We start from the raw sequence: 23,099 nt of genomic DNA on the forward strand, positions 1-23,099 counted from the left end.
CTTCAAAGAAAACTGCTTTTTTAAAAATGTTTGTACATGAATATTTGCACAAACCTTATAATATTCATCGTTGTTGATTCATTTTTATTCATAATAAAACTCATTTTGTTTCTTTATCTGTTTGCATTGAACAAAATGAATATTAATAAATAATATATTGTTAATCGTGTTGCTGTTTATTTAAAGTGTTATTTTTACTTCATATTTCATATTATTTTTTGCTATTGTTTAACCTTTATTTTGAAAAGTCGTCGTCTGAGTTGTGCATACGACATAACCTTGTTTTTTAGAAACAATAACTATATATATTATATAATACATTTATTGGTTTTGACTTTTCGGACTAAAATGAGTATTAATATTCACAGTTAGTTTCCTCACACATGTTTTTAGTCTTTACGTGATTCTCGTAAATTTATCTTTTTATCATCATTTCTTACAGGCTGTACACTGAAGGGCGAGTGCTGCCCCCTACAGGATAAAAAGAACTTAAAACATCAGCGCCATCACCTGGACCACGAGAAAAGATTATTATTCTCACCATCGTCTGGTGTCTACTGGGATTTTATCACATGAAAAATCGGATTTGATTGGATTAATACATATACATATGTTTACATATATGTTTACATACTGTATATGTAAACATATATGTAAAATAACAGCATATATATATGATTTAATCTGGATTATTGTGCAGTGACAGTTGTTATCGCTCGGCTCTGAAACAGTTAACGAGTTTGTTTGTGGAGCGTCGTAATTAACGTCAGGCTGAACATATTTAGAGCTAATTAACTTGTTTCAGGGTTCGTCTGCTGCAGCTAACGAAGACACGACAACCTGGACTCAGTTCAACTGTGTCTGTGTGTGTGTCTGTGTGTGTCTGTGTGTGTGTGTGTGCGCGTGCACGTGTGTCTGTGTGTGTGTGTGTGTGCGTGCACGTGTGTCTGTGTGTGTCTGTGTGCACACGTGTGTCTGTGTGTGTGTCCAAGTATTACTAATGTTGTGGGGACCTAAACCTGTTTACACACTCACATTATGGGGACTTGTCTTCCTTGTGGGGACAAAAATCAAGACCCCATAAGGTAAATTACTACATTTTAAGGTGAAGATGTGTTTTAAGGTTAGGATTAGGATTAGGCCAGTAGTAATTGTGGTTAAGGTTAGAGTAAGTCTCCAGGAAATGAGACTTGAATGTGGAACGTGTGTCTGTGGTGATAATTAGAGCTATAGACATGTGTGTAGCATCAGTCATGTGACCTTATTCCGCGGTGAAAATGTCCTCAGAGATGAGAAATGAGAATGATGGACACTCATGGACCATGTGACATGAAACCAACGATCCTGGACACGCACACACGCACGCACACACGCACACACACACACGTACACACACACACACACACACACACACACACACACTGTCTGAGGCTGTCCAGGCAGGAGGACATCACCTCCCACACACATACATTACTTTGGCAGTGATGGAACAACAGCAGACAGACAGACAGAGAGACGGACAGAGAGTCTCTCAGATTAAAAACACTAAATATAAATCTTCTATATCTGACTCCAAATTACACAAAACAGCGTTGCCATGGCAACCCCTCTGCATTTTGGCAAATTATCACTCATTCGCCACAAAACAGGAAGTGCAGAGGGCCGTGTCATGACTGCGTTCAGTCCTAGTGATTATTCAACGATTGTGTTCACAGTTTATTTTCTGTTGAGTGGACAAAAGGTGACATGAAGCTCCTCCCACAGAGTCTGGCTCTGTGTCCATGACGACCAACGGAAAATAAAAACCAAACCGGAAAAGGAACTGTTCCTGACGACCACTTACAAACAGGGAAATGAAAATGTAGCAGAATAAAAGTGAGAGTTTTTATAAAGTAAAGTTGTTTCTATAGGAAACACCAGACGTCACCACGTGACGTGGCGTGATTAAGCCCCTCCCCCTCTTACCTAAGGCCATGAAGTCCTCGTGGTCCCAGGCCTGCAGCTGAGCCAGAGGTCCACTGTAGAGCAGCAGCCCGTCAGCGACGTCCGTGATGAACTCCAGCGACACGTGACTCTCGAAGCACGGCGTCATGGGAGGGAACCAGGCGTAGCCGTTGCCGTGGAAACTGCGCCTGTTCTGCTGGCACTCTGGGCCTTCGAGCTGAGGCGGGCACTGACACCTTCAGGGGAAGAGATCATGTTATTTCACTTTATTCACAAAACCAACAAAAAAACAACAAAAAAACACAGCTTTACGATCAGAATCAGGCAAAGATCTCACAACACGGAGAATGTGCTCTGATCATTAAAGAGAAAATAAATAAATAAAACATAGAAACACAAGTAAATAAAAACAAAATACAAATTAAAACACAAGTAAATAAAGAGAAAATACAAATGAAACATAAAAACACAAGTAAATAAAAACAAAATACAAATAAAAACACAAGTAAATAAAGACAAAATACAAATGAAACATAAAAACACAAGTAAATAAAAACAAAATACAAATTAAAACACAAGTAAATAAAGAGAAAATACAAATGAAACATAAAAACACAAGTAAATAAAGAGAAAATACAAATGAAACATAAAAACACAAGTAAATAAAGACAAAATACAAATGAAACATAGAAACACAAGTAAATAAAAACAAAATACAAATAAAAACACAAGTAAATAAAGAGAAAATACAAATAAAAACATAAAAACACAAGTAAATAAAGAGAAAATACAAATAAAAACATAAAAACACAAGTAAATAAAGAGAAAATACAAATAAAAACATAGAAACTCATGTAAATAAAGACAAAATACAAATGAAAACATAAAAACACAAGTAAATAAAGAGAAAACACAAATAAAAACATAGAAACTCAAGTAAATAAAGAGAAAATACAAATAAAAACACAAGTAAATAAAGAGAAAATACAAATAAAAACATAGAAACACAAGTAAATAAAGAGAAAATACAAATAAAAACATAAAAACACAAATAAATAAAGACAAAATACAAATGAAACATAGAAACACAAGTAAATAAAGAGAAAATACAAATAAAAACATAGAAACACAAGTAAATAAAAAGAAAATACAAATAAAAACATAGAAACACAAGTAAATAAAGAGAAAAGTGAATACAAACCAAAGGAAACGCCTTGTTGATACTGTGCAACATGTCAAACATGTGAGAATATGAATAAATAAAAGACAGAAAATATGAAGAGAACGAGGAGGAGGAAAAAGCAGTTAAAGGGACAGTTTGGTTTTTTTGAAGTGTGAGACACAGACGCTTGCGATCGCCTACTGAATAAAATCTGTGCCTTCATACGTCTGCGACATCACAAAAACTGTGAGAACCTGAAGTTTGTAAAGCACTCACTCTCTCACACCAAAGTCCATAGAGAAAATCAGTGATTTAAGCTCGTGGGGGCACAGGAGCTGCTGGTCCTCTGCTGCCTCGTGTGGTCACTTTGTGTCACTGAGGTCAGTCTGAACAAAGGGGTTTTAATGCCGAAGTGACAAAAAAGACTTTTGAACTCAGTGATGGAGGCAGCAGTGGATCAACAGCTCCTCTGTGTGTGTGTGTGTGATGTTAAAATTAGGGATGTCCCGATACAATGTTTACCCTCTGAAATAGCTGTAGCACACACACACACACGCTGTTGTTGTGATCATGTGATCTACATGCATCCAACACGCAGAGCCCACATGATCACAACTGCTTGTATCAGAGATTTTAGAGGCAGTCCGATATAATCCGACATGCGTTTTTTGGCTGATATTGGAGCAATATCCAATATCAATATCTGATCGGGACATCCTTAGTTCAAATCACTGATTTTCTCTCTGGGCTTTGGTGTGGGAGAGTGAGTGAGTGGTTAATAAACTTCAGTTTCTCACAGTGAGATAAAGACGTGATCGTGTTCTTCAGACATCGTGGATCAGATTTGCTGAGTCTTTTGTTGCGCAGCTAAAGTCGTGTTTGTGACACACCACACAAACCCCACAGAGAAAATCAGTGATTTCAAAATCAGCTTCAGCTGTTGAATAAATAAATATTCACCGTTCACTCGACTCTGTGAAAGCAAGGTCACAAAGTGTCGTACAAACACGATACGATCAAAACGCAATCTCTGAAAATGAAAATTCACCTGAGGATGTTTTTATTTTCCACTCATTTATCACGACTGTGTGTGTGTGTGTGTGCGTGCGTGTGCGTGTGTGTGTGTGTGTGCGCGCAGGCATCAGCCAAAGCTCCATGCCTGCATTTCCATTTTGGCAATGTCATCCCATAATTCCCTGAGCGCGAGACGAGCTGACACATAGATTTGGTCACAATGGCCGAGCCCTTCAATCCTCTTACAGCAGCTTTGTTTTGCTCATTCTCTGTCGACCGGGAATCATATTTGTTAACGTGGCAGCGTGAGCTGTAATCCCACCTCTGACACACACAATCTCATTATTAATCCCACTGCCTGGATTATCTGCATGTTCTTCCTTCAATCTTGGGCCATAATCTGTTTGTGTGTGTGTGTGTGTGTGTGTGTGAAAACTATCCCACAATAATTCCAGTTTGCATGAACTGTAATCTGATAAAAGTTTGATGAGTTTGAGTCAGCTGTGCTTTTTTCTGACTGTAACTTTCTTAAAGGGACAGTTCAGTTTTTAGCTGCCAGCAGGTTTTTATAAACTTAAGAGAAATCCACCTTCACTTTACATCTGTGGTGTCTGAAGAATACATTTAGCTGCTTTATTTCTTTGTTAGACAAACATTTTTAACAGGAAACTGAAGTTTGTAAACCACTCACTCTCCCACACCAAAGCCCAGAGAGAAAATCAGTGATTTTAGAAATGTGTCCAACAGTGAGATGAAGACGTGAACACGTTGTTAAGATATCGTAGAGACCTCAGCAGATGTAGATTTGATCCATGTGTCCGTGCTTGTGAGCGTATGTGTGTCAGACTGACAATGAGTCAGTGCCTCACACAAGCACACTTCATTCCCTTCACTCGTTTCCTTCACTGCGTCCCTCTGGACCTCGTCTCCTCCCGTCTCTCTTCAGTCTCGCCTCTGAAGACGTTGTGGAGCTCGGTTCCTGTACGAGTCTCCTCTGCTCCGCCTTGTTCCTTCCCTGTCATCACTTATCTCACATGTGAGATACATGTGAGATACATGTATCTCACATGTGAGATCATAAATCCTCAGAAACTTGACTTGAGGACGTTTCCACCTTCTGTTCTGAGAGTTTCACTCGCTCATGTCAAAAGTCTGGTGTTAGTCTGACTAAGACAACACTGGCCTTAGTCGGACTAACATACCTGAGTCTGATTGCACGTATAAACTGCAGGTGGACGTCTTTCTTCAGAGAACACGACGTCCACAAGAGACACGTCCATCATGAACTGCAGGTACCAAACGTCCATCACGTCCATGTCAACACACACTAACCTACAGAGAGACACAGCGCCACCTACAGAGGCAGAGTCACATGTAAACTCAGAGTCCTGACAACAGTCCGACGTTATTAAAGCGTCAAAGAAGAGTGAAGAACATCGTGACACTAAACAATCCCAGTCTGCTGAGCTAATGCTGCGTTCCATTTGTAGTCGGAACTCGGAATTTCCCAGGGAACGCCGACTGATCTTAGTTTGTAGTTTTCCTTCATTCTTATCCTCATTCTTTCCTCGTTACCTTAATCGAACTGTGATGGATTCTAATCTGCACTTCTCTCTTGGTGGGTTCTTTATGCTTCTTCTCCTTCTTCTTCTTCTTCTTCTTCTTCTTTTCTTCTCCTTCTTCTTTTCTTCTCCTTCTCCTTCTTCTTCTTCTTCTTCTTTTCTTCTCCTTCTGCTTCTTCTCCTTCTTCTTTTCTTCTCCTTCTCCTGTTGCTGCCTCCTGCAGCTTGAGTCGTGTCAAATGATTAAAGTTGACTCTTGTTAACCTGTAATCTCCATAAAACGTTCAGAAACTAAAGGACAAATACAAACGTGCAGTGATAAAATGGTGGGAATTGACTGGTAATTTCATCATAATGTTCAGACTCTGCGTGGAGTAACAGCAGAGACGCTGATAAAAAGCTCGGTGTTTGATTTAATTGGTTGCAAAGAGCCCTTCATGTCCGCCATTAGAGACGCGAGCATCCGGCTGAATTACAACAAGTCAGAGCGGGTCAGTGCGTCTGCTCCGCTCTGACAGGAGACGTCTGCTTTAGATTCTCCTGAAAATACGGCTCTTTTTATGTTAATTAAGACGCTTCCTCCTCAATCACTGGCACACGTGACGGATCTGTCGTCCACGGCGACGGCGGCGCGAGGGTGAAGGTTTGACCGCTGCACAGAAAAGAAAGTCACGTCTGTAAAGTTGTGCAGAAACGTGAGCGCGAGCCGAGCGTCAACTCTTTTACTCAGAGAAAGAAAACTGTGGATTTAAGACATGAACACCAAAGAGCGACGTAACATAACAACTTAATTAAATTAAGTCAAACATGTGGACGCAGCTGCCAACACGTCCACGTTTCTAATGCCCACACTCCACCAACACGTGCTGAGCTGTAAAGCAGCTGTTAACAGCTGGAACAAGGTTCTCAAATCCCCTCTGGTGTGAATAAAATCACTAATTACAGACAGAATTTCTTCCTTTTTCAATGACGAGAGAAACTCTGCTGTTAATGAGCAGGAATCAGTGTCACACACACACACACACACACACTCTGGACTCTCTGAACCACCGCTCACACAGTGTGAAGGCCGACTATCAGACCGTGTCTGCTGCTGTTACTGCTTCTTCTGCTGCTGCTGTTACTGCTTCTTCTGCTGCTGTTACTGCTGCTGTTACTGCTTCTTCTGCTGCTGCTGCTGTTCATGTCTGACAGAAACAATAATCCAGCAGAGGCCGAGTGTTCCACGATGTTTCTGATCTCGCTGCTCAAGGACAGAGTTTTGTTTTGCTGCTTCACAGTCGTTCAGTTCTCACGTCATCGTGTTACGATCACATCGTATCATTGATAAAGTAAAGATCACGTCGGTCATTTCTTTTCTTTGTTAAAACCTGGTTCACTCTGTCTCTGTCTCTGCGTCTGTCTCTGTCTCTGTCTCTGACTCTCTCTCTGACTCTGACTCTGTCTCTGACTCTGTCTCTGTCTGTCTCTGTCTCTGCGTCTGTCTCTGTCTCTGCGTCTGTCTCTGTCTCTGTCTCTGACTCTGTCTGTCTCTGTCTCTGACTCTGACTCTGTCTCTGTCTCTGTCTCTGACTCTGTCTCTGACTCTGTCTCTGTCTCTGCGTCTGACTCTGTCTCTGTCTGTCTCTGTCTCTGCGTCTGTCTCTGTCTCTGCGTCTGTCTCTGTCTCTGTCTCTGACTCTGTCTGTCTCTGTCTCTGACTCTGTCTCTGTGTCTGTCTCTGTCTCTGACTCTGTCTCTGCGTCTGACTCTGTCTCTGCGTCTGTCTCTGTCTCTGACTCTGTCTCTGTGTCTGTGTCTGTCTCTGTGTCTGTCTCTGTGTCTGTCTCTGACTCTGTCTCTGTGTCTGTCTCTGTCTCTGCGTCTGTCTCTGACACTGTCTCTGTCTCTGACTCTGTCTCTGTGTCTCTCTGCGTCTGTCTCTGTCTCTGTGTCTGTCTCTGTCTCTGTCTCTGTGTCTGTCTCTGTCTCTGTCTCTGACTCTGTCTCTGCGTCTGTCTCTGCGTCTGTCTCTGTCTCTGTCTCTGACTCTGTCTCTGTCTCTGTCTCTGCGTCTCTCTGACTCTGTGTCTGTCTCTGACACTGTGTCTGTCTCTGTGTCTGTCTCTGTGTCTGTCGTTATATATCGTCGTATGTTGTCACTGCAGCAGCGTGACAGCGCCACTCACAGTCCTGGCACATGTACTACAGTGTTTTGAGTTGTTTTGATGTTTCCTGAAAGTGTTTAATGAGTAAAAACACGACGTCACTCGTGTGTTTCTGTCCCGTGACGTCGTTGCTTTTCCACGCACCTGTATCCGTGTTGAGTGTCCACGCACACGCCGCCGTTGAAGCAGGGGTTTCTGGGATACGCGGCGCAGGACTGGTGGGACTGGTCTCTCCCCGTGCAGGAGCACACGGCCGTGGACTCCACCGTCACGGACACCAGACTCATGGTGCCACAGTCCACCACTGTGGGCGTGTCCCGCACCTTCAGCTCGCTGGTGCAGCCGCTGGAGCCGGCGCACTCCGACCCGGGACACTCGTCCACTCGCACCTGGAGCACGCTGACCTGCAGGAAGGACTGCAGCTGCAGAGACACAGGGACACAGAAGCAGAAATAAACCCGTCTGTTATCACTCAGGCTTCTGATATTTACACCTCTGTATCAACTGCACCTTTTTTCTGTTTCTTTTCTTCCTCATAAGATGTGAAAGTGTCTCGTGATTCTCTAACTTTGCCTTCAGGCGCCAAAATGTGGCACGGAAACATTTCTATGGATAAAAAAATGTAATCTACGACAGATTTTACTGTGAAAATACAACAAAAGTCACATTAACAGATAAAAACAACACGTCAGGATAATCTGTTCACATAAGACTAAAATCTGACCACACCCACGATTGTTTTGTGACGGACCAAATGATCCTCTCGTGTGTGGGCGGGGCTTCAGACTTGAGACTTGAAGATTGTGATCGTGATTTGTGGCGTTGCCTCGCGTCATCGTCAAGTCGCCGTATTTAAAAACAAAAGTAACGCACGTTTCTTTTCACCCTCAAACGAAGCATCGTTTGTTCTCTGTGTCGTGGAAACTCAGTGAACAGCTGATGGTTCGTGACTCTTTATTATCTACAGGGTTCAGTACCAGCTCAGCTCTTGATACCACGCCTCCATGGACCTGTTTGTAAAAATCACAGAGAAACCAACCTGACCAGTGTCTGACCGGCCAAGGACAACACACACACACACACACACACACACACACACACACTCACACACTTCATTCAGTACATTTTCAATTTCCATTTCATTTTCTCTTGCAGTGCTTCATCACACTGCTCGACACTGCGGTCGTTTCCTGTTTTTTTTCACCTCATCAACCTTTAGTCCACTTTTTCAGGAACTGGTGCAGAAAAAAACCACGACAACGACAACGACAACGACAGCAGCTCTTTGATCAAAAGTGTCCACTCTGCTGGAACACACTCCTGAAGTGAACCTGCAGTTTCCACATCATTGTTATGCCGTTTGTTTGTCTGTGTGTGTGTGTGTGTGTGTGTGTGCGCGTGTGTGTTTATTGTTCTGTGTAAACCAGATTAGTCAGACTTTACAGAGCCACGGTTACATGATGTCAGACAAAGTAATAATTGTGCGTTCCAGTCAACAATCGTCTCCTTTAACTCTCTCACGACCGTCGTCATGACGATCAAGCCTGGATTTTATTTACGGAATCAGATTTGTGTCAATATTTTTCAAACAACAAACGGGTATTAAGTCACCAACTCCTCTTTTATTTTGTAGTAACGAAGACGGTTAATGTAAATGTATCAGAGATAAATAACAAAGTAAAGAACAGAGATGTGAAAATTCTACTCAGGTGTTTGTACTTTGTTACATTACAACACTGCTCAGCTGACACAGGGAGAAAGGCGGAGTTACAGTAATGAGACGATCACATGTCTGACGACTAAAAACATGTCGACACTAAAGTGTGTTGTTAGAAACACACTTTAGTGTCGACATCCTCCACGACACAAGAAGGTGCATGGTGTACAATGTACGGTGTGTGTGTTACATATGTTTTATATAAGTGTAAAAGATCATCGAACACGAAGAAGACAAAATAATTTAATATGCAGCCTGTGCCATTTACAAGCCGCACGCCTTCAAAAAGCAATTATAGACTTGAAAACGATAAAACTGCTCTGCCCACACGCACACAGTGATGTATACGTGCTGAAGTGAACACGGGTCACTTCATGCTCCATGTTGTGCACTGATTGGAGCTGATTCTGTGGCTGTGAGTGGACTGAGCTCAGGAGAGCGTGCACAGTTTTCCCCCTGAACGACCTGAGCTGCACTGACTCTGACGTAGGTGATGTTTCATGGATCACTGTCGCTGTGACCGGCGCCACTGTGACCGACGCCACTGTGACCGACGCCACTGTGACCGACGCTGTGACCGACGCTGTGACTGACGCCACTGTGACCGACGCTGTGACTGACGACGCTGTGACCGACGCTGTGACTGACGACGCTGTGACCGACGCTGTGACTGACGACGCTGTGACTGACGCTGTGACTGACGACGCTGTGACTGACGACGCTGTGACCGACGCTGTGACTGACGCTGTGACTGACGACGCTGTGACCGACGCTGTGACTGACGACGCTGTGACCGACGCTGTGACTGACGACGCTGTGACTGACGACGCTGTGACCGACGCTGTGACTGACGACGCTGTGACTGACGACGCTGTGACCGACGCTGTGACTGACGACGCTGTGACCGACGCTGTGACTGACGACGCTGTGACTGACGACGCTGTGACCGACGCTGTGACCGACACTGTGACCGACGCCACTGTGACCGACGCCACTGTGACCGACGCCACTGTGACCGACGCTGTGACTGACGCCACTGTGACCGACGCTGTGACTGACGACGCTGTGACCGACGCTGTGACTGACGACGCTGTGACCGACGCTGTGACTGACGACGCTGTGACCGACGCTGTGACTGACGCTGTGACTGACGCTGTGACCGACGCTGTGACTGACGACGCTGTGACCGACGCTGTGACTGACGCTGTGACTGACGCTGTGACCGACGCTGTGACTGACGACGCTGTGACCGACGCTGTGACTGACGACGCTGTGACCGACGCTGTGACCGACGCTGTGACCGACACTGTGACCGATGCCTCACATCGTTTAGGATTTTTAAACGCGGTTTATTGCGGCGGCGCGGCGGTGCAGCGGTGCAGCGTGGGTACTCACGTTTCACAGTGACTCTGTGACGTTAGAGTAACTCTGTGAATGCGGCAGTTTGATTATAAAACAAAGCGCTGGGGTTTGGTGTGGGAGAGTGAGTGGTTGTTAATCCTTGTTTTCTTGTTGGAACGAGGCTGATGATTGTGAGATAAAGTAGAGAATAATCTTGTTAAAACCTAAGACTGTGTATAACACGGTCTTTAACACGGTGTAATTATGTGCTTATATAGAATAAAGACTAAATGAATGCATAGACTTTAGAAGCCCTTTGCCTCCACGCTGTCTGTTTAATTGTTACGTGTAATAAAAAAACATCTTAAATAAATTGTGAGCCATTGGCAAAACACTGGGGTTTATACAGCGGTCGTTATTTTTATTCACTTTCAGTCACAGTTCATTAAAAGCCCGCCTTTCCTGGACCTCCCACTTCCTACTCCACCAATCACATGTGCCATAAAAAGGCAAACAAGGAAGTGATTAAAGCCGAGGAGACACACGACCAGCGTTCAGAGTGACGAGCTGACGAGTGTGAGACGTTTAAAGTGCAGGTCAAGCAGCTGTGTGTGCTGCAGACGCTCAGGTGCAGCGAGCGTCTGATCGTTTACAGCGACAGGCAGAGTTCTCGTCTGTAACACCCTTTTCTTCTCTGCTTGAGAAACTCAAAAGCCTCTTCTCAAAAGTCCTTCTTCCCTGCAGGTGTTCACATGATGACTTCTCCTAAAGAGAGCTGCTGTTTTTTACAAGTGTGCTTGTGTGTGTGTGTGTGTGTGTGAGAGTGTGTGAGTGTGTGTGAGAGTGTGTGAGTGTGAGTGAGGCGCTGACACATCGTCAACGCCGGCTCTCACTGGAAACACTGACTGACAGTGAAGACGTGAGGGAAGACGAACACTCTGCAGCAGCAGCAGCAGCAGCAGCAGCAGCCGTATCTCACTGTGAGACACACTTTTCCAACAGGAAACTGATGTTTATAAACCACTCACTCTCCCACACCAAAGCCCATAGAGAACATCAGTGATTTTAACATCACACACACACACAGGAGTTGTTGATCCACTGCTGCCTCCATCACTGAGTTCAAATGTCTTATTTTGTGACTTCGGCATTTGAAAATCTTTGTTTAGATTCACGTCAGTGACACAAAGTGACCACACGAGGCAGCAGAGGACCAGCAGCTCCTGTGTGTGAGATGTTAAAATCACTGATTCTCTCTATGGGCTTTGGTGTGGGAGAGTGAGTGGTTTAAACTGTCCCTCGTGTCCCTGCATGTTGTCACTGAGCGTGAGCTCTGCTTCTCATAATGGACACTCACACGTCAAGTGTTTGGTTCATGATGATGATGATGACTGACTCACATCATCATCATGAAATCATTCAGTGAACAGTCATGAACTCATGCCCCCCCCCACACTCTTTCCTGTCAGTGTAACATATTAAATCTGTCCCCCACCACGTCAGCTCTGCTGGCTCCCACATTAATGTTCCTCCTGAGCTGGTACACAGCAGGGTCATATTCATAATGTGTCCTCGTACACAGTCACTCTACAGTAGGACATTCTGAGAAAACGCATCATGACGTCTAAAGGATTGACCCTCACAGTCCACACGGGTTCCTGGTAAAGACAAGTGAGCTGTTAGTGGAGCTCATACGGAGAATACAGGACTGAAGAGAGGAGACAAACACACGTCAGCCACTTCACAAAAGGCTCATGTTATCAAAATCACAGTCTGTATGAATCTATGTTATCTAAAGTACACGTTGTTGGACACACTTTTCCAACAAGAAACTCAAGTTTGTAAAGCACTCACTCTCCCACACCAAAGCCCATAGAGAAAATCAGTGATTTTAACGTCACACACACAGGAGTCGTTGATCCACTGCTGCCTCTATCACTAAGTTCAAATGTCTTATTTTTTACAGTTCAGCTTTAAAAATTCTTCGTCGTAATTAACCTAAGTGACAGAAAGTGACCACACGAGGCAGCAGAGGACCAGCAGCTCCTGTGTCCCCGCCAGCTAAAATCACTGGTTTTCTCTATGAGGTTTGGTGTGGGAGACAAAACGGTTTCCAATGGGAAAAGGATGTGTAACTGTGAGACAAGGAAGACAAGAGTGTGCACAGCTGCGCTTGCTTTTAAATAATTAGGACTTTCTTCAAATCTTCAAACTGTCTGACAAACATTTCTCAAACTTCACAAGTTTCTCCCACTTTAATTCATTCACTCATGTAAATTCATCTCTGTTTTTCTTCTTTTTCTTGTCCTTCACAATTACACGTCGTTCGTCGATGTCGTAGTCGATGTGCAAATGCCTTGAGATTTATATTTGAAATTGCTCTATATCCTAGAAAACACTTAATCCCACGTCGGAGCTTCTTAAACTCCAAAGCCTAAGTGGTTCAAAGGAAATCAGCATGCCCCAATTTTTATTTTTTCTATTTTGGTAAGTGCTGGGGAAATGATTGCAGAGGCTCACTCTGAGTTTTCTGAAGCAGAGACTGTGGAAAGCAACAAAAAGGACCAGAGGGACACATTGTTCCATGGACTTTTGTTCCAGAAGAAGAAGATCCCTCCTCCCTCCTCCCTCCTCCCTCCTCCCTCCTCTCTGCCCTCAGGGCCACGTTCACATAATGAAGACATGAACCTCAGTATCAGAGAGACAGGCCTGTGATTTTTAAAAAGTCAAAAACCCAACGAGGAATCATTTTAGAGTCAAGCACAGAGGGATCAGTTCCATTATTGAGGCAGAGGGAAAAGGAGTGATGGAGAGACGGAGAGGAGGAAGCTCTGCTGAAACGACTCCCTCTACCCCTGCTCTATTTCCCCGTTCATCCTTCCCCTCGCCACGCTTCACATCTCATTCTGATCAATGTCTCCTCAGGAGAACCCGCGTGCTGAATTCAGATGAAACGCTCGGCACTCTGCTGGCAAATCACACCTGAGAGCGGCGGCGGCGGCGGCGGCGGCGGCCACTTCTCCACTTACACGGCTTCTCCCTGTGCGTCTCTCGCTCTTTCAAATAAAAAGTTTAAGGCACTCTCACACGCACTCATGCTTTTCCTTCCTCAACAAAAGTCTCATTGAAAGACGGAGAGAAAGACAAAGAGGGAAGATGACCTGAAGTGACCTGAACTAGAGCTTCATGGAGGCACATCGGGCCCAAAGCATTAGTTCATATGACAATAAAACCTATTTGGAATTGAAATGAATTGTAAAATTCAAGTTTTAATGAGATAAGATAATAGTTTATTGTCTTGCACCAACATTCTGACAGTCATAAAAACTCTCTTCTGTAGGGGATTCATCTTGGTTAACAAGTGAGATTAAGTCAAGAAGGAATGAATGTTTTTATCTGTTCTCAGGACATGAGAGGGCGCTATGGAGATACGCAGCAATACCACTGGGAAACGTGGGGGCAGTATAGAGTCAATACTCCAATTATGTCGATACAGTCTTTTAAAAAATCGTCTCGTCGTCAAACGCTGAATAATATTCAGCATTCGCGTTGTATTTCAGATCAAAAACAATAAAATAACCTCTTCCATGTTTGGTACTCGGCACTGCCCTCTACAGGAAGTACTGCATAAGTACTGCATCTATACCATGTAGGGTAGAGACGGACAGACGTCCAACAGACACATCTGTACGTCTACGTTTGAGCGTGTATAATATTGTACAAATAAAAATCAACTCGATGTATTATTGAGTATAAGTGAGTTAAGTAAAAAGTGAGTGAATGAATGAACAAACATTCATCCTCGTCCCTTCAGTGGCTGAAGCCTCCGGCTGGATTTGTTCTCTTTCACTTATATAACAGAGAGACGAGCAGGTAGAGACTGACTCATCGTTTCCTCTGAGGTCGCTGCTCTCTCTCATTCTCTGTTTCTGATGCTGAAATAGTGACTTTCTACACGTCTCACTCGCTCACACTCACACTCACCCTCACCCTCACACTCACACGTGAAATAAGGTTTGACTGAAGGCAGCGGCCAGTCAGTGCGATGAACTTCCTCCTCTAAAGTGATAGCAAACGCTGTTTTTATCTTGCTGCTGGTGGAAATATTATTTTCATTCATTCATCGTCGATCGTCAACACAAGCTAAAAACACTGTGTTAGCTTCATACTAACAACACAAGCTAAACACACTGTGTTAGCTTCATACTAACAACACAAGCTAAACAAACTGTGTTAGCTTCATACTAACAACACAAGCTAAACACACTGTGTTAGCTTCATACTAACAACACAAGCTAAACACACTGTGTTAGCTTCATACTAACAACACAAGCTAAAAACACTGTGTTAGCTTCATACTAACAACACAATCTAAACAAACTGTGTTAGCTTCATAATAACAACACAAGCTAAACACACTGTGTTAGCTTCATACTAAAAACACAAGCTAAAAACACTGTGTTAGCTTCATACTAACAACACAAGCTAAACACACTGTTAGCTTCATAATAACAACACAAGCTAAAAACACCGTGTTAGCTTCATACTAACAACACAAGCTAAAAACACTGTGTTAGCTTCATACTAACAACACAAGCTAAACAAACTGTGTTAGCTTCATACTAACAACACAAGCTAAACACACTATGTTAGCTTCATACTAACAACACAAGCTAAACACACTGTGTTAGCTTCATACTAACAACACAAGCTAAACACACTGTGTTAGCTTCATACTAACAACACAAGCTAAACACACTATGTTAGCTTCATAATAACAACACAAGCTAAAAACACTGTGTTAGCTTCATACTAACAACCAAGCTAAAAACACTGTGTTAGCTTCATACTAACAACACAAGCTAAAAACACTGTGTTAGCTTCATACTAACAACACAAGCTAAACACACTGTGTTAGCTTCATACTAACAACACAAGCTAAACAAACTGTGTTAGCTTCATACTAACAACACAAGCTAAACAAACTGTGTTAGCTTCATAATAACAACACAAGCTAAACACACTGTGTTAGCTTCATACTAAAAACACAAGCTAAAAACACTGTGTTAGCTTCATACTAACAACACAAGCTAAACAAACTGTGTTAGCTTCATACTAACAACACAAGCTAAAAACACTGTGTTAGCTTCATACTAACAACACAAGCTAAACAAACTGTGTTAGCTTCATAATAACAACACAAGCTAAACACACTGTGTTAGCTTCCTACTAACAACACAAGCTAAACAAACTGTGTTAGCTTCATACTAACAACACAAGCTTAACACACTGTGTTAGCTTCATACTAACAACACAAGCTAAACACACTGTGTTAGCTTAATACTAACAACACAAGCTAAAGACACTGTGTTAGCTTCATACTAACAACACAAGCTAAACACACTGTGTTAGCTTCATAATAACAACACAAGCTAAACACACTGTGTTAGCTTCCTACTAACAACACAAGCTAAACAAACTGTGTTAGCTTCATACTAACAACACAAGCTAAACACACTGTGTTAGCTTCATACTAACAACACAAGCTAAACACACTGTGTTAGCTTCATACTAACAACACAAGCTAAACAAACTGTGTTAGCTTCATAATAACGCTTTCAGAGCCGTCAACCCCTCCCCCCCGACTAGTCGATTTTGAGTCTAAATTTCAGGGCTTCAGTGGCTTCTTGAATGTCTTTGGTTGCTTATAGCCCGACTAACAACGCACGCTACCAACACTGCATTAGCTTCATCGTAACAACACAAGTTAAACAGTCAGACAGAAACTGTTTCCTTTGTTTTTGTGCATATTTGCATACGGAGCAGGAAAAAGTGACAACAGATCGTAAAAGACCACAGGAAATGAGACGGACATCGTGTTCTGCTGCTCGCCTTCCACTGAAGCTCACTGGGTTTTTTTTTTTTTTTAATAAAACTGTGACTTTAATTGGGGACTTTTTAACTTCACCATGACATGATGAACTACAGTATGTTGAACCCAAAGCCATGTTTTCTTCTTCTTCTTCTTTTTCACAGCTCCACAGTTTCAATGGAACATAAAATAATTGGAAAAGTTAACATCAAGTTCCAAAAAAAACTGACAATATTTATATTTGGTTTGAAATCTGGGGCAGTTTATGACTGAAGTCAAACACACACACACACACTATTTCCCATCTTTAGGAAGTGAAATACATGGTAATTTTCACTGAGGTCATGATGGGTCTTTAGTCTTAAAAGCGTCTTGGTTTATTTATCGTGGTGTGTAGGATCATTATGTTACCATAAAATCAGGACTATGTACAAAACAAGGTCATTAAAAAAAAGAGCCATTAGTGCTGTGAGTCTCCTTTAACCTCATTATCATCGTTTCATTTTAAATCTAGTTTGTCAGAAGAAAACATTAAAGTGTCTTAAAGTCGTCCCTGTAAAGCAAACTCAAATTTATTTCTAGACACATTAAGTCGGAGCATTTTTGTGCTGGTAATTCACAGTTTAAGTGTGTTGAGTTCCCCTAGTGGCCATTAAGAGGCTGCATGTTAACAGGAGTAAAAATATGTCTGTAATGTGTGTGTTTTTGTTGTCTTTATAATAGTTTGATGATGTAAATCTATTGTTTCTGAGTCGTTATGTCTGACACTGGGACATGTGATGAGGACAGAATAGATTTGATGAAAATGTGAGAAAAGACAAAGAATTCCTGATTACTGGAGTAAGGCTTTAAAGGTCTACTATGCAACGTGTTTGCCTCACATGATACAAACAAATAAATTGTACACTTTAGCTTGAGTTGTTAGCATAAACAACAACATAACAGTGTGTTTAGCTTCAAGTATAAAGCTAAAACAGTGTTGTTAGCTTGTGCTGTTAGTATAGAGTTTGTGTTGTCAACATTAGGCTAACACAGTGTTGTTAGCATGTTTTATCGATTACGAGTTACAGATGTTACCATAGCTTCTTCACAAGCTAGCAAGGTTTAATTTGTCCATATTGACAAAAGTGGATGTGATGAACGTGTGATTACGTCTCTGATCCTGCTGCTACGCTAATGTTACGACCTGTCTACAAAAGTCTGTGAAAGAGTCAGCTCACAGGGAAGCTAATACTTTAGCCCTCTGAGTTTCAGAGCAGAGAATACTCAGATGTCATTTTACACATTAGCGATGGTAATCACCATTCAAATGGGAATGAAGTGGTTAACAACACAGTTTTATGGTTTGAGAAAATCACAACACACTTGTTTTAGTGCTATACAAGGACGTAAACACTCGGTGACTGAGCCACAGGTGTGATCACAGCCCCAGGTGATTTCACATAGACGGGTGACAATGACTCAGCAGAAATCTGCTGCAAAATAAACAGCTGTTGCCTCACTGAGCGACTTCTCCGATCAATGCGTCCAAACCCAGAGGGGGAATCATTTACTGTGACGCTGGTAAAAAACACAACAGTGTTTGTTTGTTTGTGTCTGCTTTTCATTTATTTTCATTTGCTTCCTTTGTTTTTTCTTTCATTACACACACTCATCGTCTGCTGTTTACACACTTTTTCCTTTTTTTTCTATCATGGAGGATATAGAGAAAAGCTCATTATTTGGCACTCAACATGTTGGTGGAGGTATGGAACAGTGCATTATTTGGCAATGAGTCTGTTGATGGACGTTTAGATCAGTTCATTATTTGGCAGTCAGTCTTCATGGATGAAAAGAAAAGCTCACTATTTAGCAGTCAGTTTTTAGTGGATGCATTTAACAGTACAATATTTGGCAGTCAGTCTCTTCATGGATGACTTGAATAGGTCATTATTTGGCAGTCACTTTTTGTAGTGGATGTACTGTATGGAACAGCTCACTATTTGGCAGTCAGTCGGGACTAGTGTCAGAGTTCACTGTCACTTTAAATCCACATAAATCTAGTCCGAGACTATAATTAAATTATGATTATTCCATCTGCTCGCTGTGAGCACGTTTCATAGCAGTGATTGTCTAATATGTTACGCCTATAGAGGTGAACAGCATTGTTTCCTGCCAGAGGGAGACGCTACCTTGGTTGTGGATTGTGATTTAAAAATTAAAACTGTGCAGCTTTATAAACTTGATTATACTTTTCTTTTGGTCCTCACCATTTTCAGCTTTCAGATTAAATCCATCAAACTCTCCTACAAACGAGGCCACAGGTAAACAAGAGCAACAAATGTCAATCAAGTTGCCACACTTCCACTAATTTGCACATTTGTTTGCTCGCAAATCTTTGCTAAAGTGATGTTTCCATGGAAATGAGCAGCGAGGCCTCGGTCTGGCTCATATGAAAAGAAAAAAAAAGATGCCAATCAAAATATGAAAGAGGCTCTTTATGCAAAATACATTAAGTTAATGAGTTTGTCTGCCAGTGAAAGCGCCGCTCGCTGCGTAACGACAAGGGAAGTGGATGAAAATGACCTAAATGCGTCCGTTTCACAGACACTTTCGCCTCTCACTTGGCGCCGGCGTCTTGTTTTTCCTGTCATGTACAAACTCTGAGCAGAGTTACACAGATACAGAGAGAAAACTGTCAGGATCAAACAAACACGCCGTCTAACGAGTTACAAGACTCAAAACTAACTCCTAAGTTCAGAGCAGAGTCACATGATCTGTTGTTGTGAGTCTAACCTCTAAGAAGAGGAAGAAGAAGAAGAAACAGAAGCCTCTCACAGAAACATTTCAGCTACAAACACGTCGACAGGTTCAATACTCTTAGTGCATATATAGAACAGCTCACTATCTGGCAGTCAGTCTCTTGGTGGCTGTGGTCATTAGCTCATTATTTGGCAGTCAGTCTCTTTATAGATAAAAAGAACAGCTCATTATTTGGCAGTAAGTCTGTTGGTTGATGTATGGAATAGGTCATTATTTGGCAGACAATCTGTCTGTATGTGTAAAATATTATGATATTAATCATGGAAAAAACAAACAAAGGAACGTTGATCTACCTTCTGTTTGTGTGCAGCCAGATAACCGTGCATCCTCTCAGCCCGCAGGAACGACGCGGCGGCGTGAACGGCGAAGCGGACGTCCAGCATTCGCTCCCTGACGTCCATCAGGCTGAAGACGTTGATGTCGTCGGGCGGAACAGAGAGCATCTCAGACAGGAAGTCCACCAGCAGATCGTAGCGGCTCCGATGTTTCCCTCTCAGCTCGATGAACTCCTTCGCTGTGATGTCTGTGAGACACACACACACACACACACACAGCTGTAACTGTACAGAAATGGCCTCATTATTTCCACATCTGCTCGAGGGGAAAAAACTGTTTCATGATTAAGTTCTGAGCTAAAGCTGCAACAATAAATGATTGAAAATGACTCAGCATTTATCAGACAAAACCTTGAAGGGGCATGTTTGTGTGTGTGGTTGCAAATGATGACATTGAATTTTGATTCCACAATGAGCCAGTTAAGGAAAGAAAGAAAGAAAGAAAGAAAGAAAGAAAGAAAGAAAGAAAGAAACTGAAGTTTGTAAACCACTCACTCTGCCACACCAAACCTCATAGAGAAAATCATTGATTTTAGCTGCGGGGACACAGGAGCTGCTGGTCCTCTGCTGCCTCGTGTGGTCACTTTGTCACTGAGGTCAATCTGAACAAAGGATTTTAAATGCCGAAATCACAAAATAAGACATTTGAATACTTTTCATGTAAGTGCTTCTTTCTGTGCGATGAAGAAAATAAAACACTTTTTTTTCTCTACCTAAGAAGCAGAAACATCAAAGGCTGAAGAGTATAAGTATGAAAGATGGTTTCCCTCACAAGGAGGAATTTCGTTTACACGTCCACACTTTTCTTCTTGCATCAACACTTAGAGAAAGAAGAACATGAGTGGGAGTGAAGATAAAATGGAGGCAGCTTTTCATCCTTTATTCAGCCTTTTGTAACCATGTTCTTAACATCAGTTGCTTGTCAGCCCTGAGTGTTTGACAAAAGTATCGAACGGTGCTTTTCAAAACGTAGCCTTTCATAGATTATATTCCCCTCAGTGTGACACACTCTATGTCCAACCGTAACAAGACGGAGTGACACAGAACAAGGTTGTCCGTCAGGAAACTGAACTGTGGGCCACAGTTTTCACCACGCACACACTCCCACACTGAACTCCATTGAGAAAAATCATCAAGAACAACGGTGACCTGCATGGACACAAGAACACAAAGCTAAAAAGCCTCAGTACTGCCCTGAAAAACGTCTCGACCAGAGGAGAAAAACAAGGGTCAACAGGGACTGTAATGACGTATTCAAATACATGTCTCATGTGTGTCTATGTGACTTGAGCATTGATGAGTTGAAGGTTCTGGCTCACAGTCTCTGCTCCAGTTCATCCCAAAGGTTCTTCCACACCAAACTCAAAGTCGGACCATGTCTTTATAGTCCTTGCTTTGTCCACTGGGGACACAGTCATTTTGGAATAGAAAAGGACCTTTCCTCAAACTGTGGACACAAAGTTGGAAGCATAGCATTGTCCAACACGTCTTATTGAGATTCTCCACTGGAGACAAGAGGTCGCGAGCCCAAAGCCTGAGTGAAACTATTTCAGAGTTGTGGGCAAATACGTTTGTCCGTATAGTTTATGTCGTGTGACAAAACTCGATTTGACAGACAACCCGAACAGCCAATGACAACGAGAGGACCGGCGCTTTGAACCAATCATGTGGCTGGAACGGCTGCAGCCACGTCACGTTAGGCTGACGCACACAGTGTCAGGCCAGCAGGGGGAGACATCGCAGTCAAGAGGCACCAACACACCACCAGTCAACGCCAAACATCCGACAACGACAGTGTTAGCGAAGAAGACACCTGACGCAGCGCCATCTCCTGGAGAGAACACACACGTGCTGGTGGTTCTGCCTTTAAACAGCAGACCAAAGCGTCTTCTCCGTCTACGACTACGATAAAGTCGCGTGACCACATGACCTCAGAACTGTCTCTTTAAGAGGCTTCGGAAACATCAGTGATCCACCAAACTTGTGGTCGCGTTGGAGGGAAACATGTGGCCACGAGAGACTTGAAACAACCTTCACTTAATTGGTTTCTGAAAATCTCGCCAGAGGACGTCAGCAGATCGTCCAGCTGGATCCCACGGACACATTTACACTCGCTAACTAATGTCTTTTACCGTCATGAATAAATACATAAATTAAATTAAAGACGAATTTGAGGATGAATCCGAAGGACAAACACAAAGTGCTCTGACACAACATTCTCACTGGTTCAAAAAAACGTCTTCAGACCTGGATTTAAACGACTTCAGCTCCAGGTAACGACTGAAGGTTCAAATCGTGTCCCTTTGAGAGAAAACCACAGAGCTACACTTGCAGGATATATACTGTACTGTGTGTGTGTGTGTGTGTGTGTGTCAGAGTCAGGTTAGTATCGACACCTGAGTGTGACGGAGCCTCTGGGAAAGAGGCAGCAGTGAGGGAATGTGAGGCTGGATCAAAGCCAGGTGAAGAGACTGTCACTCGGTGTTAGAAGTTACGACCCTCTAACCTCAGCCTCCCTCCCCACAGACCCTCTGATCCTGTCTGTCTGTCTGTCCCTGTTTCTCCTGACTGATGCGAGCTGACATCAGCCTCCGTCTCTCACACTGTAACCACAGAGTTGCTTTCAAACGCCCTGTCTTGTCTCTTGATGCCAGAACACGCAGCATTTCATCACTTGAACCTCTTTCACGCACCCTGGACGTTTACAACGCCATGTTGGCAGAAAAATGTCCTGCGAAACTGAACGGTATCAAACCATCAGAGCTGACTGTGCTTTGATTGATATAGCTGAGCTTTATACTGCCCCCTGGTGCTTTTCACCTGTAATGGAAAATCATTCCAGACCTGCAGCATCACCACATCTTCAACTTTCTGACAATCGTCCCCTCGTTCTACTCCAGAGAACTACATCCACGTGAATGAGTGATAAAGATAGTTGCAGTACATGTGCCAGGCCTGTACGTGGCGCTGTGGCGCTGCTACATTTCAAATTAAATAAAGCTTTATTTGAACGTGTGTGTGTCTGTGTTTTCCTTTCACCGCAACCTGTCTGGGCAGATTCTGGTTCTGTCAGAGATTTTTTCTTTGCCGTACCTGATGATTGGCTGTTTCCACGGAAACGTAAAGGATGACTCTCTGAGATTTTACCCACAAAACACCACTTCCATGGATGTGAACGGTGTTTTTTTTCCTGCCAAAATGGCA

General features: G+C 42.9%; 1 protein-coding gene across 2 annotated transcripts in view; it reads right to left on the bottom strand.

Moving 5' to 3' along the window:
* The window catches only part of si:ch211-186j3.6 (neural-cadherin), a 184,775-nt gene that overhangs the window by 58,981 nt on the left and 102,695 nt on the right, over positions 1-23,099 (bottom strand). For both annotated transcript variants that reach the window (XR_009240200.1, XM_058628543.1), the window contains exons 26-28: positions 19,854-20,083; positions 7,973-8,250; positions 1,966-2,180 (exon numbers count right to left, since the gene is read on the bottom strand). Coding sequence is in view for 1 of the 2 variants with exons in the window: in XM_058628543.1 (XP_058484526.1) it covers positions 1,966-2,180; positions 7,973-8,250; positions 19,854-20,083 (723 nt within the window). In the remaining variant the exon portion in view is untranslated. The remainder of the gene's footprint in view (positions 1-1,965; positions 2,181-7,972; positions 8,251-19,853; positions 20,084-23,099) is intronic.

This window comes from Solea solea, chromosome 5 (genome assembly GCF_958295425.1).
Source record: "Solea solea chromosome 5, fSolSol10.1, whole genome shotgun sequence".
NCBI lineage: Eukaryota > Metazoa > Chordata > Actinopteri > Pleuronectiformes > Soleidae > Solea > Solea solea.